Source organism: Lissotriton vulgaris, chromosome 3_1, assembly GCF_964263255.1.
Source record: "Lissotriton vulgaris chromosome 3_1, aLisVul1.2, whole genome shotgun sequence".
Taxonomy (NCBI): Eukaryota; Metazoa; Chordata; class Amphibia; order Caudata; family Salamandridae; genus Lissotriton; species Lissotriton vulgaris.
Window position 1 is genome coordinate 805,831,498 of NC_141689.1, and position 15,301 is coordinate 805,846,798.

General features: G+C 45.3%; 1 protein-coding gene across 1 annotated transcript in view; it reads left to right on the forward strand.

The window, feature by feature from the left end:
- ADAMTS19 (ADAM metallopeptidase with thrombospondin type 1 motif 19) overlaps positions 1-15,301 on the forward strand; it is a 503,101-nt gene that overhangs the window by 367,503 nt on the left and 120,297 nt on the right. The window contains exon 10 of the mRNA XM_086963564.1: positions 10,424-10,559. Within this exon, the coding sequence (XP_086819690.1) occupies positions 10,424-10,559 (136 nt within the window). The remainder of the gene's footprint in view (positions 1-10,423; positions 10,560-15,301) is intronic.

A 15,301-nucleotide genomic window follows, 5' to 3' on the forward strand; every position in this document is an offset into this window, starting at 1 on the left:
GGATGTTGAGCATCGTAGACGAGACTCGAACGTGGTTGCCCAGCTTCAACGTCGACTGCTCTAGCCATAGGGCTACATCCTCTTCCCAACATCTACTTTTGTTTCCTAAATCCTCATGCGCCTATAGTACTGATGTTGTCCCTGAAGAACTTTTAAGGTACTGTATTGTGTTGTTGCCTTTTTGTGAATCGTGCCTCCCAACTTCGACATGAAGATCCCTAATTGATCAATGTGGATTTTTAAGAAAATGAGTGCTGTGCTCAAACTCTGAAGGAGTCCAAAGGACCAGGTGTGTAGGCTAATCTTTGTAGTAAATGTGCCTTTTATTATTATTATTAACTGAGCTTATAAAGCGCTTGGTTACACTAGTCAGTGTGTCCCCGCGCTAATAGTGGCCTAAAAGATCCCTAACTTGAGATTTTTCACTTTTTCTGAACCATATTTTTGCTGGACTTAGTAGTCTGTGCTACCTTTAAACATGGTTAAAATGGCTTACTCCTTATTGACCTATTTAACTTACATTTACATCACTAGTATATGGTGTAGGAAATACACCCGGGGCCTGGAAGGTATATGCCACCTGGGCCTATGGTGCCATCCACAGTGTTACCTGTCAAACATGATGTCTAGCCCACCATGTGTAGCATGGCTTCAGCAGCCTAAAAACCTGCTGTAAAACCTGTCAAAATAACCCTTTTTTATAGACAGGAAATATAATTACTTCTAAGTACGCTTTCTACCCCCAAATTAGTGTGCATGATATTTTAAAGTGGAACCTGTACGAAATCAAAGTTGGTATGTTCCTCCACTGGTTAGGATAAAAACTATTTTCACTGGCAAGGTTGTAGCTGAATCCCAGAGAATGTTAAAGTACAGATTGTAACTTTAATCTGTAACGTTTGACAGAAAACAGCCTCAGAAGTCATTTAAAGACTGTTTTTAATTTTTAGTAAAAAAACATTTAGTAGTGGTGAAATTGGACTTTTAATAGTATCTAGAACAAGTCACTTTTACAAACTTACCTGTGAAAGCTGCTCCTACAGCAGGAAATGTTGGCCTTTGTGCCAGGAAGTGTTTTTCTCCCCCTTGCAGAAAGACAACTTAGGGTAAATCCAGGAACTTCATTAAATTGTAAAAGGTCCTACCCTTTTATACGTAAATGTAAGGTGAGACCTGAAGAAGGTAATCCTTTGTCTCCCAACCAAACTTGACCCAATCCCAGAGGGAAGGGGAGAGTTTTGAGTGACCCCAGAGGAGAAGACTCCTTGTTTCTGTGCTACCGCTCTGGAAGGGCACACAGGCACTGCACAAGGGAGAAAGGATTTCTACATCTTGAATTTTAGGCGTAAATTTCAATGTGGTATTGTTTGCAGTAGAACAAACAGGAACTGCTGAAAAGGTAAGCATGGTTGGCCCTGGGCACCTTTGCCTCTATAGTTTAGTTACTGAGGTGAAGGAGTCCTTCCACCACCTAGCTAAGGCTAACCATAATTATGGCATTCCAAGGCACCCTCCTCAGAACAATTCCAGGGCCTGTGGTAGATCAGAAGATCACTGGGTGTGCTCTATGTGACCTCGACCTCAGAGGAGCCATGAAGGATTGCACCAGCTCCCTTTTCTATCCAGTACAAAACAAATGAACTCCAAGGGAGTGGTGGTTACCTTCCTTGTGGTGTGGCTACAGGGACACAACACACTGCAAGAGTCCTTTTTTCTGAGGTGACCAGTTGACTGTACCAACTAGATCTACAATGGACCTTTCTGGTGGCCTGCGCTGAGTGAGACCTGGTTCCTAAGTGCTGCCACTGGGGTCCTGGAAGCCTTCAAAATTACCAGAAACCCTGAAAAGTTGTGACTTCAAAAATATTTGGCCTTACAAGACCTCTGAAGGCATTAGGGGGACATTGCTACTAAACTGCTGTATTTTCATGCACCTTTTAGCTTCAGACTTGTGCCTCTGAAGAATTTGAAAGTATATAAAAGGTAAAATCTTTGAATGAGATGGACCCTCTTGGGGTATCCATCACTCCCAGCCTGAAATCGCACGTAGGTCCCGGACTACCACTTTCATAGACTATCATTGGTGCTATTTTGACTTAAAACTTTTCAAACAATCATATCCCTAGTTCCATTTTTTGGATTTCTGTCACTTTCATCTTATTGTGTTCATTAAATTTTACTCTATGTTTCTCCTTTGATTTGGGATTGTTATAGTTGGGTGTTTTGACTTTATTAATGATGTGGTACTGCATAAATACTTTACACATTGCCCTATGCTACGATTATCTGTTCTTTGCCGTAGATACTAGGGAGCTGAGCTCAGGTTAATTTGGTGAGTTTAGGGTTAAACCTGACAGGTTAGTGTCATTATTCCTTGAAGTGGGCAGCCATCTACCCCAAAACTATTCCACTTTAGTACAATCTGTTAAAGACTGAATTTGTATAAGTGGTGAATTCGCCATGAGGGAGAAGGGGAACAAGTTGAGTACCTTGCTTTCATAACACAATGTAGGTTGGTTGATACAACATGGCGTCCATTGGCTCAACCCAGAAGATAACTGGGAGAAGCAACTTTTGCAAGTCACCCATGAGGGGAGATCGCTACTGGTTTGCGGGTCTCATACTCATTTCCCTATTTCATTCAACTGGTGGCGGGTGTGTGAGAGGGGTGGTCCAGAGAGTTCTTGAGCAGGTGCTCTACGCCCCAGACATGCCTTTGTGGGCACTGCAACCCTTCTACAAACCACCTTCGTCCAGTACATTGACCACACTGTTTGATATGGCCCGGGGCAGTTGGCCCAGGGCTCTCAGGGATGACCTACCATTAGAGGTGCTCCCAGTTCAGACCAAATGGAAGACCATTATGGGGGACCCATTGTCACCTAAGTGCTGGTTGAAAGCGCATGAAAGGGTGAGGGTAGTCAGATACAACGCATGGTTTAAACTTATACATTACAATTTCATACACCACACCTATATTAATCCACCGATCCTGCTTTGTATCTATGCCACTCACTTGGTGAATTGCTCTTGCTCTAGGGCCCTGGAAGCTGACTTTCCCCATATGGTATGATCTTGCAGGGCCCTGGTCCCTTGTTGGCGCATATTGATATGAAATCTCAACAGGGCCTCAGGGTTGGATGTACAGTTGGAAATAAGCCAGGTATTATTGGGCTTGCTCCCCTCTCCTTCCGAGAGTAAGCTAAGCAGGAAATCTGGTCTTCTTGGCTTGGTACTCGCAAAGGGGTGCATAGCAATAGCATGGTTTAGTCAGATGCCCCTCACGTATGCAGCATGTTTGAAAGATGTATTGGGGAGAGCGATTGCAGAAGAGGTGCAAATGAGGCACATCCATAGAGAATATAAGCTTGAGGATGGTCTGCTGGCTTGGTTTGCTATGCTAACTGACTTTAAAGAGTCCCAGGATTCGGACACATCTGGTGATGAGGCTTTGTAGAGTGGCACCTTTGCTTAGGGGTTGGTTAACTGAGATTAATGGAGACCTGAATGAATGAATGAATGAACCGGTTCTTGTATATGCGCGAACTTAGCCCCATGGGCGTCAAGGCGCCTAAGTCAAATGCAGAAGCTAGACCTGGGACATGGGTCGATATGCCATGAACAGATGGAGCCTACTTGTTGTGATCCCATGTTGAGAGTACCATAGAGACTTGCTACGAGTGTGGATGAGGGGGTGGGGGTGGGGTCTCATTTTGTTATCTTGTTAGATTCATGGACCATTGGACTATAGACTTTTTTCTTTCTGTGTCAATGTTTGTATAATCACCAATGATAATTCACATCATTCTGATGGGTCTTCTTGCCCCTGGTCTCTCCTGGATATCGGTGTGCTGCTCTGCTGCCTGGGTATCGTTGTGCTGCTCTGCTGCCCTGAATTCTACTGTGCCTGCCTTATTGTGATAGTGCCTCTCTGCCCACAGCGTTATTTCTATTGTTGCCCCAACCGGTTCCGGTTTCGCTTCTGCTGCCATTTTGTTGTTGTTGTGCCTCGGAGCCCGTCCTCTCCACCCCGCCCCCGCCTCCCAGCTGCTCCTCCCTCCCACTGACTGCCAAGGCTCACCCCATCCAGTGAAGCGCTGTGACCGTCCTGACTCCGTCAGAAGCAGTCGCTCCCCACGGCCCCTGATCTCGCCTGGATATCGGTGTGCTGCTCTGCTGCCTGGGTATCGTTGTGCTTCTCTGCTGCCCTGTATTGTACTGTGCCTGCACTGCTCGCATTGCCTCACTGTATTATCCTGCCTTTGTGTAATTTGCCCGTTTTGCCTTGTCTAGCGCTCGCATTGCCAGATTGAATAAAATTCTACTGCCTTATTGTGATAGTGCCTCTCTGCCCACAGTGTTATTTCTATTGTTGCCCCAACCGGTTCCGGTTTCGCTTCTGCTGCCATTTTGTTGTTGTTGTGCCTCGGAGCCTGTCCTCTCCACCCCGCCCCCGCCTCCCAGCTGCTCCTCCCTCGCCCCTCCCCCCTCCACTATCTACATATGTCAGATGCATTTGTCCGCAGCGTTCACGCGCAGCGGTCGTGCCCCATGCGCGCCGAAGGCGCGCCAAAGGTAAGCCCGTCTATGCCCATCCGCGCCCGGACCGCGCCCAGCGCCAGACCCCTGGCCCCCACAATACCATTCCACCCGCATAACGTACGACGCTGCAACCCTCTCAGCACTTAACCCCGGCCGACTCCCAAACTGCTACCAAGCCGCCCCAGGACACACCCATGGACCCTTCACCTGCCACTCCTGCAAGTCCGACTGCATCAGGACCCACACCAAATCCACTAACTCAAAACAGAGCTCCGACAACAACCACCTAAAGTGCATCCTGCTCAACACCCGCTCGGTCCACAGACACTCCATTGAACTTTGGAACCTACTCGACACCACATCGCCGGACATCGCCTTCCTTACAGAAACCTGGATGAACGCCTCATCAGCGCCCGACATCGCCATAGCCATCCCGGACGGCTACAAGATCATTCGAAAGGACCGCATCAACCAAACGGGAGGAGGAATAGCCATCGCCCATAGGAACACCATCCGCATCACGACCAGCTCCGACGATAACCTCACTACTGCCGAACACCTTCACTTCCAGATCCACACCGACCCTAAGACCACACTCAGAGGCACCCTCATCTACAGACCTCCAGGACCCCGCACACAATTCAGCGAAGACATCACTGACTTCATCAGCCCACATGCCCTCCCCTCCGAGAACTACATCCTACTGGGAGACTTCAACTTCCACCTGGAAAAGAATAACGACAACAACACCACCACCCTTCTAGACAACCTGGCCAATCTCGGACTCAAACAACTTGTTGACACCCCCACCCACCTTGCCGGACACACGCTCGACCCAATCTTCACCTCCAGCAAACACATCTCCTTTGACCACACCACAGCTCTCCATTGGACGGACCACAGCTGCGTACACTTCAACTACAAAATGACCACGGCCCACAACCCCCCACAACGTATCCCCCGAAGAAATTGGAACAAAATCACCACTGCCCAGCTCTCCTCTTTGCTTCACCTAAACCCTCCTGCCAAATCATCGGGCCCAAACCAAGCTGCCACCAACCTCGCACAATGGATCACCCTCAGCGCCAATGAACTAGCACCCTTGAAAAACCATCAAATCAAGCAAGGCAGCAAAAAAGCCCCCTGGTTTAACGATGACCTTAAGAAATACAAGAAGCTCTGCCGCACCCTCGAGAAATCCTGGAGAAAAAACCCAACCACTGACAACCTAGCCATCATCAAGAACGCCACCCGCAAACACCACCAACTGATCTGATCCACCAAGAAATCAGCACTCAAAGATCGACTTGACAACAACGCCCAAAACAGCAAGGAACGATTCAACATTGTAAAAGATTTCACCAACCCCACCGCTGGCACCAACGACATCACTCCCTCCCAAGAACTCTACGACTGTTTATCCTCATTCTTCCACAACAAAATCGCCGAAATACATAACAGCTTTGAAAACCAGTCAGAAGACCAGTCAACTCCACCCACCCCCGAACCAAAACCGCCCTCTAACATCCTTTGCGACTGGAAGCCAATCACTACTGAAGACACCATCCGCCTGATGAACTCCATCCACTCAGGATCGCCAACCGACCCATGCCTCCACCACATCTTCAACAAAGCAGACTCCATCATCGCACCCCATCTCCGCGATGTCATCAACTGTTCCTTCAACTCCGCTACCTTCCCCGAAATCTGGAAACATGCCAAACTCAGCACCCTTCTGAAGAAACCCACAGCGGACCCCTCTGAACTTAAGAACTACCGCCCCATCTCGCTCCTCCCATCCCCGCCAAAGTCATCGAGAAAGCCATCAACAATCAGCTCGCCGCCTTCCTTGAATGCAACAAATCCCTCGACCCCTCACAGTCTGGCTTCCGAGCCAAACACAGCAACGAAACCGCCCTTATCGCAGCTACAGACGACATCTGAACGCTTCTGGACAACGGAGAAACAGCTGCCCTCATCCTACTTGACCTCTCCGCCGCCTTCGACACTGTCTGTCACAACACCCTTATACAACGCCTCAGCAACGTCGGAATACAAGGAAAAGACTTGGACTGGATCCTCTCATTCCTCGCCGGAAGAACACAGAGAGTCCGCCTCCCCCCATTCACATCAGAGGCCACCGAAGTCATCTGCGGCGTACCACAAGGATCATCACTCAGTCCCACCCTATTCAACGTTTACATGAGTCCCCTCGCATCCATCGCGCGCCAACACAACCTCAACATCATTTCCTACGCAGACGACACCCAGCTGATCCTCTCCCTCACCAAAGACCCAAACCCCGCCAAAACCAATCTACACGAAGGAATTAAAGAAGTAGCCGAATGGATGAAAAACAGCCGTTTAAAACAGAACTCGGACAAAACGGAAGTCCTCATCTTAGGATCATCCCCCTCTGCCTGGGACGACTCATGGTGGCCACCGGCCCTGGGCACAGCACCCATACCTACAAATGACGCACGTAGCCTGGGCTTCATCCTGGACTCCTCCCTCTCGATGGCCAGACAAGTCAACGCCGTCTCATCATCATGCTTCAACATCCTACGCATGCTCAAAAAAATCTTCTGTTGGATCCCCACCGAAACAAGAAAGACGGTCACCCACGCACTGGTCACAAGCCGACTGGATTACGGAAATACCCTTTACGCCGGAACCACAGCCAAACTACAGAAAAAACTCCAACGCATCCAAAACGCCTCAGCCAGACTCATACTGGACATCCCCCGTCAAGCTCACATTTCCAGTCACCTGAAAGACCTCCACTGGCTCCCCGTCAACAAGAGAATAACGTTCCGTCTCCTCACCCACGCACACAAGGCCCTCTACGACCCGAATGCCTCAACACACGATTATCCCTCTACACCTGCACCCGCCAATTACGATCGTCCAATCAAGCCCTCGCCGCAATTCCGCGCATCCATAGATCCACCATGGGGGGAAGATCCTTCTCCTACTTAGCAGCCCAAACCTGGAATTCTCTCCCCACCCACCTCCGCCTTACACAGAACCACCTCTCCTTCAGAAAGCAGCTAAAAACCTGGTTATTCGATAAGTAAAGCACCCCCCCCCCCTCAAGCGCCTTAAGACCCTCTGGGTGAGTAGTGCGCTATACAAATCTTTGAACTTGAACTTGAACTTGAACTTGGCTCTGGATACCCAAGCGGAACAAAATGTCAAGATGCTCACTACAAGATTCTTCCGATGCACTGTCTATGTGGTGTCCCTGTAAACCAATTAATATTTTTTTTCAAAGGATAGGTTGGTTGATGGAATTTCATAATCAGTTATCTCTGAGATGTCTAACTATATCAAAATTTCTTCATTCAAAATGCTGATCTCTAAAACAGGAGTCAGAAGTGCAGAGAGAATTTCGTAGATGATAAGCCTATTAAGCATGAATGAAGTGCTTTTCAAACATTTGTTGCAGTTAATATGGTGCTTTGAGGAGGGGAGTTTATTCCCTAAATCTTAATGCTGCTCTGAAGGAACTTTGCTCAGAGGGTCCTCCCACATTGTGAAGAACTAGTGAAACAAAGACAAAATAGCAAATTGCAGCCCTTTCACTAGAGCCACATTTGTGTGTTATGTGTACAGATTATTTGGGAGCACTGATGAAGACCACTAGCGGCAGCAAACTACCCTTTCCTCATCTCTGTGGCCTTAGCCTCCCATCTGCTTTAGTTTGCCCTTAGTGGCACACGATCACCTTGTGGGAGGCAGGATCAGGTATTTCATCCAAGGGTGGCAAAATATAACTTTTGACAGACAGATTCTTCAGAATGAGGCAATGCACTGGTATTCCTTTTAGATCCACCCACATCAAAGTATCTGTCAGAAGAACATCTATCTATCTTGCTCTAGGCAGTGCAGGCTCTTTTTTACAAAAGAACCTTAGCGAGGACCCTGGCCCTTGAAATAGGTTCTGGCTGTTATGTTATGTTATGCCCACTGTTTTGTTGTGCTGAAGAAAGACAAAGTTCTTTCTCCTATTTTAGATCTTATTTTTGTTAATGCCTTCTTGTGGAAGGGCACATTCAGGATGCTTATGTTGCCCCAGGTACTAACTTAGTGGTTTGAAACATGCAGGATGCCTATTTTCATGTACCCATCCTGCAATCCTACAGAACGCACTTGGGATTCAAGGTGGGCCAGGTGCATTTTCAACTTGCTGTGCTCTCCTTCAGCCTCACCATTTATTCAAAAGGTGATGATGGTTGCTGTGGCAGACCTTTGGAGTTTGGGGATTCCAGTTTTCCCCTACCTTAACAATTGACTGTTGAAGAAGTGCTTGCCATAGTCAGTTGTAGGCCATTTTCAGATAATTGCAAACCTCCTGACTTTCTTGTGTTCCCTATCAACATGCAAAAACCCACCTGGCTTCTTCTCAGAGGCTCCCTTTAATTGGAGCAATCCTGAATATGATGCAGTTTTGGGCCTTCCCACCATCATGGGTATGTAACATTTGGGCTATGATCCTGATATTTCAGCCCCAATCCTGGGTCTTGGTGAGAGGGGCTCTGTGTTTTCTAGGCCTCTTGGCCTCCTGCATCCTACTCATTGACTATGCTAAGTGGCATATGCAGGCTCTACAGTTGAGTTTCAAATCACTGTTGGCCCAGCACCATGGTAACCTGTCTGATTCCAACCAGGTTTCAGAGGAGATTGCATAAGACCTGCAGTGGTGTCTCAACCATAGTTGACCTGGAGGGAAATCCCTCTCCCTGTCCCTAGTAGCATAATAGAGGTATCAAACTATTAAAAAGTTATCAACTCCCAAGTTGGGATGGTAACACATTCACAAAGGGGAAGGGATCCCTGTTTGACCCCCTTCGCCTTTGTGAATTTTTGCAAATGTTTTGGGGGAGTATGCAGTGGTTCATGGGATCATTACTAACTCTCATTGAAACTTTTTTTTTTTAAGTAGCTCATTTAATTTATGAAAAATTGTCTGCAATTACCAAAAATTTTACTTTATTGAAACTCAATCATAGACATAGTACTGTGCTGAATCATGCAGGCCTCCATCCCTCTGATGTGTCTATTTGGAGTGAGTCGCAATCGAATCTTACCTCATGAATATTATTGATGTAGTTTGGACTGTAACTTACACAGATTTGGAATTTTACAAACTGAATTATAGGTTGAGAGGTCGGTTTGCAAAATGTAATGCTGGTCTCAAAAAGACTTTCCAAATTGTGTCTGCTTTTTGCATCCAGTATTAATAGTATATCTAGCCTAAAATGTACAGTTACATGGATATATCCCATGGTCAATTTCAGTTTGTCATGTGCTTCTGAAAAGCTCAGCTTTTAACTAGTAAGGTGATCTACAATGTAAGTGCTCATTACAGCTATTTTGGTTAAACCTCATCGGTAACCTACACCCAGAATTGCTTTGGCAAATCCTCCCTTGTATCTAAATTGATAAACTATCATCAGTGTAATTCTGATACAGCAGGGTAGAGTCATAACTAAGTAGTATCACACCAGTACAAGTATTGTTTTGAGTAATGTGAAATGACCAAGAGGCTCGTGAGCTTGCGGTCTGATCCCACATGGTTTTTCATTTTTACTGCCACATTTTCCCACGCATATTTTGCACTGTTATGCCTGGAGAAATGTGTGCAGGCAAAATAACTTTGTAGTGTAGTACTCTATACATCTCCTGACTCCGGCTCTGGTGGAAATTCAGGTTTCCGCCCAAATTGAGATTTATGGGAAATTTGTAATGAGCATTGTGGAATGAGTAAAATTGGCAATTTCACTCTCTATCTTTGATTGTGCTGAAGTATTGATTAGAATGTTCTGTTCGATTACTGATTAATTTTTTTTCGTCTGTGCTATATTTTATTTTATGTTAGGAGAACGGAAAACAACAGTATCATGTACAAAGATTATGAATAAGAATATCAGCACTGTGGACAACAAAAAATGCAAAGACTTGACAAAGCCTAAACCACAGATCCGTAAATGCAATGAGCAGCCTTGTCAAACCAGGTGATAATAACTCAATGATTACCTACAAATAATTTTTTTGCATCTTTTAGACCTTAATTTCTTCCTGCCTCCCATTTTTCTCGAATTATTTCCTTTAATTCTTTCTCTCTGTCTTTCACTCTCTTATCTCTTCATTCTGCTCGCTCTTTCTTCTAGAAGAAGGATACCGTGGCAGACCAAAGGTATACGCAGTTGGGAATATTTACAAAATACATTTAAATAACAGTTTAAATAACAACTGGGGAAGCGTGGCTTATGTTAATTTTTTTTATGCAGGTAACATGTTGTTATGTCTGTAATTTCATTTCTCGTGAGAGTATTTTAAAGAATTGCCATTTCGAGAATGAAGGGAGGGGGGTGAAATACAGGGTCTACCCTTATTCCAGTGTGTTGAAACAACACTTTCTGCAGGGCCGCCCCAAATGCTTTTCCTTACTCCGCCTCTTTTTGCTGACTTTAGGACTCTGGGCAATTTACCGCTTCTAACCAGTGCTAAAGTGCATGTGGTCTCTGCTTTAAACTTGGTAACATTGGCTTATCCAAAAGTGGCATATTTAATTTGCTTGTACTTCCCTACTAAAGTGCACTTCATGTGCCCAGGGTCTGTAAATTAAATGCTGCTAGTGTGCCTGCACCACTGATTGTGCCACCCACTTAAGTAGCCCTTTTAGCATTTATCATGCCTGCCATTGCAGAGTCTGTGTGTGCAGTTTTGAATTTGATCCTGGTTTAGCGTGACCAGATAGCTTTATGCCTTTAAGCACTTTGGAGAGAAACAGAACAAAGGCCGGACAGTTTCGAATTTGTATCACAGTGCACAGCCTAGTCTAATAAATCACTAGGTTGGACAACCATTTGTATTGATTGACTTTTTGTTTTTATAAAATATTTTCAACAAAAAAAATTTTTGGGCATCAAAAGATACAACACGACATTCATCACAAAATACAGATACAGATTCAGTGAACTGAGAGGAAATTATCAAAACACAATGTGTAAACAAAGAAATTGTCATACATAAATAACATGGACAACTGTGAAAAGGCCTCAAGTTAATCAGTCACAGAGGCTCCAATCCTGAATATGCAATCAACAAGGGGACTGTTACGTTTGGAAAAAACCTCCTTGTTAGAACCATCACAAGATACACAATAGATTAAACATCAGGTGCCATGGCTAGGAATAACATAGGAACAGATCGACAATTCCAGAGTGTATTAAGTTGATTCCTAGCGTGCCCTAGCAATTTGGTATCTTGGAGGTGAGAACGTCGACGCGTTTCGAACCTGATACAATTACACGGGTTCTCCTCAGGACATGGACTGGGGGGTCGTTGTCACTTAGTCGTGGGATGATAGAATCACTCCCTTGACAGTAGGCTTGGTTGCCGCTGAACGAGGGGATGGTGCCGGCCGTGGTCAATTATTCAATGTGTAGATCTGAAATCATTTTAGACGAGACAGATTTGTCAAAAAATGCACGCGTGGGGAGGCGGCAACCGCCGCACGGGCTGGCGTGTTCTCGGCAGAGGTTCCGAGACGTTGCGGTCCGGCACACAGCGACTTCTGAGAGACAGCTTGTGGGCATATTACCAAGGGCCATATCGCCGCTTTAGCGGGAATTTTTCCCGCTAAAGCGGCGATAATTTAATCGCCCTATTACCTAGCTGTCGCTAACACCAGTTAGCGACAGCTAGTAGGAGATAGCGGGCATTTAGGGGCCCACTTTGCATGTCAGCGATAATTATCGCTAATGACATGCAAAGTGGGCGTGCCAAGATGTTAGCGACTGGAAACAGTCGCTCACATCGCTATCCCCTATTAACAACTTTTGGAAATAACCACTCTAAGCGCGATTATCTCCAAAAGCTAACGCCTGCCCAGAGCAGTTATTAGCCATGTTATCCAATGGTAGGTGGATAACATGGCTAAGAGCATTTGCTCGGTAATGCATGGATATCGCTGACTTTCAGTGATATTCATGCATTTCGGCCGATTTTTATCGCTTAGGAGATAAACCTTGATGATATCAAGGCTCCTAAGCGATAAAAATAGGCGAAGCTCGGCGATATTATTTTGGCCGCTAACCAAGCTTAGGGATATTTTTCGCTTATGCTTGGTAATATGCCCCCTTATCTTTAAAAATGTATAACTCTGGTTCTACATATTGGATTTTTGTCATTTTGTTCTTGTTTTGTTCAATACACTAAGCTCTATTTTCCTAACAAGGTGTGGTATCATTTGTGTGTGGTGTTTTCACTGTTTAATTGTTTGAAATGTTGCACAAATACTTTACACACATCCTTTTAAGTTAAGCCTGGCTGCTCTGTGCCGAGCTATCAGAGGGTGAGCAAAGGTTAATTTAGGGTGTGTATCTGACTTACCCTGACTTAGATTGTGGTTCCATCTTGGACAGGGTGCATACCTCTGCCAACCAGAAGCCCAGTTTCAAACACAGTGGCAACTTGGGTTAGTAAACTATGGGGCAGATTTATGAAGGGCTTGCGCCACGTTTACGCCGCCGTTGCGTGACGCAACGGCACGGAAACGTGGCGCATCCCTGCGCCCTATTTACAACGTGACGCATCTAGGAGATGCGTCACGTTGTACAGCACTGCGCCATGAGGAGGCGTTCCTGCGCAGGAACGCCTCCTGAAAGTGGCTGAGTGAAATCTATGAGATTTCACTCAGTCACTTTCAGGGCAATGCTGCGTCAAAACCCTGCGCCTGCTTGAAGCAGGCGTAAGGCTTGAGGCAGCATTGAAAGAATAGGCCCCCCCAGAGCATTGCTGGAGCTGCGTCCCGCTTGCGACGCAACTCTAGCAATGCGCCACATTTCCGGCACAGATGCGTCACGCATCTGTGCCGTTTTTGCCCCATGGTGCGCCGCATCATAAATGCGGCGCACCATGGGTGGCGTAGCTGTGGCGCACTGTGGCGCATGTTAACTGGCGCATCCCGAGGGATGCGCCAGTTAACATAAATCTGCCCCTATGTTTTTCGTATATATCTCACAAAAACTGGTATAGAGAAAATATGGCTATTATACTATAGTTTATCAACTCCAAGAAAAATACTCAGGATAGTGACAGTTTACAACTATGCATATTTTATTTTTATCAAGGACTTTTTGTACACTACTACATCACGTTACATCTATTGCACACAATGTTCTCAATTGCTTTAATGGTAATCATTCAAATGGGAAAAATGAAATACAGCACTGATGGCACAGTGCACAAAATGTGATTAAAGAGAACAATCAAAGACAGTAGCGTTTTATGCACACAGTGTCCAAGCTGTATCCATTTCCGAGAGCATAAAGTGGTGCTTAGTTATTGAGCATAATTCTTTTTTGATGAGTTCTTCAGCTGAATCAGATATAGGAGTTTGTTAAAAAGCTGATGTTTCAAACCTTTTGGAAGTAGATCTGTGGGCATCATTGGGAAAAGTACGGTCGCAGTTCTGGTTGTGCCATGTACTCATTGAGAACTCTGTTTAATTGAGAAATATTCGTCTGTTCTTGATTACAGAAGGAATACAAATTAAAAAGTAGAAGGGCAGTAGCAACCATTCAATGGAGTTGCATTGAGTTATTGGCTGGAAGGATACAGTCTGCATCAGGAAATGGAGATGCATCTTGATAAACCAAAAAGCGGTGCATTCTGTTATTCCACAAAGACCACTGCAGAATTGTGGTTCACTCACAAGCAGCAGGATACTGTACACAACTGGAGAACAGCACCAGCATCAAGCCATAGTTTTTACTTCAACTTGGGGTCCAAGATGAAATGAATATACAGTGTTTTCTTAGTATCACACAGGCATATGACAAATGTGCGGATCAAAGTTACATATTAATGTTTAGTGACCCACCATGGCCCCTGTGTATACTTTGCAATACATCAGATTCAACAGGATTAATAGGTTAATGCATCAACAATTAAATCATAATAAACACTTACTTAGTCATGACAGTTGAAGATTCAGATATATGAAATCAAAGTTTTTTATTTTTTTATTTGTAAAGACTTTTTATTGAGCAGTTAATGATCATACAGTAAGTATGCCCCAGCACAGGGCCCAGTACAGCAGCGGCTTGCTCATAAACTTACAACAAAAAATTCAGATAAACAAAAACAAATTGCCAATAATAAAATCTTACAATGTTTTGTGAACCTCCTGGCAAGCAATGCTAAGCGTCATCATTGGTACCCTGCCCCTGCGACAGGCTGGCAGTGCAATGCCTGTCGGGCAACAATAGATGTTGCTCTTTGGCGGGGATCTTCTATTCCTTCGCCAAAGGGTGTGTGGATGTATGGGGACTATACAAGGAGGTAATATGTAGTTGTGCAAAAGTGAGCGTGGGTGAATAAAAAGAGTCAGTAGAGTCCAAAAATTGGGTTTTTTTAATGGTATGGCTCACTGCTCTATTAAAAATACAAGGGGTATCGAGGCAGAACAATCAAGGAAGTTAGCCTCATTCAACCCTTGGTGAGTGAGTGGTCAACATGTTTCTTGCTTTTGAAGCAATTCTTCAGGACCAAAGAGTGCTCATATAATTTGCAAGGGCACCCCAGTGATCAGGGGGCCCAGTATACGACCTGGTAGGTGTCGTATGGCAGTCCTTCCTCGGACCCTTCCCAGAACTGCATGGGAAAGAGAAGAGAGAAGTGTACTGTCAAGGAGAGGCCAAAAAGTCATTGTAGAAAAACGTGGAAACACTCGCGTTTTTGTGACTGT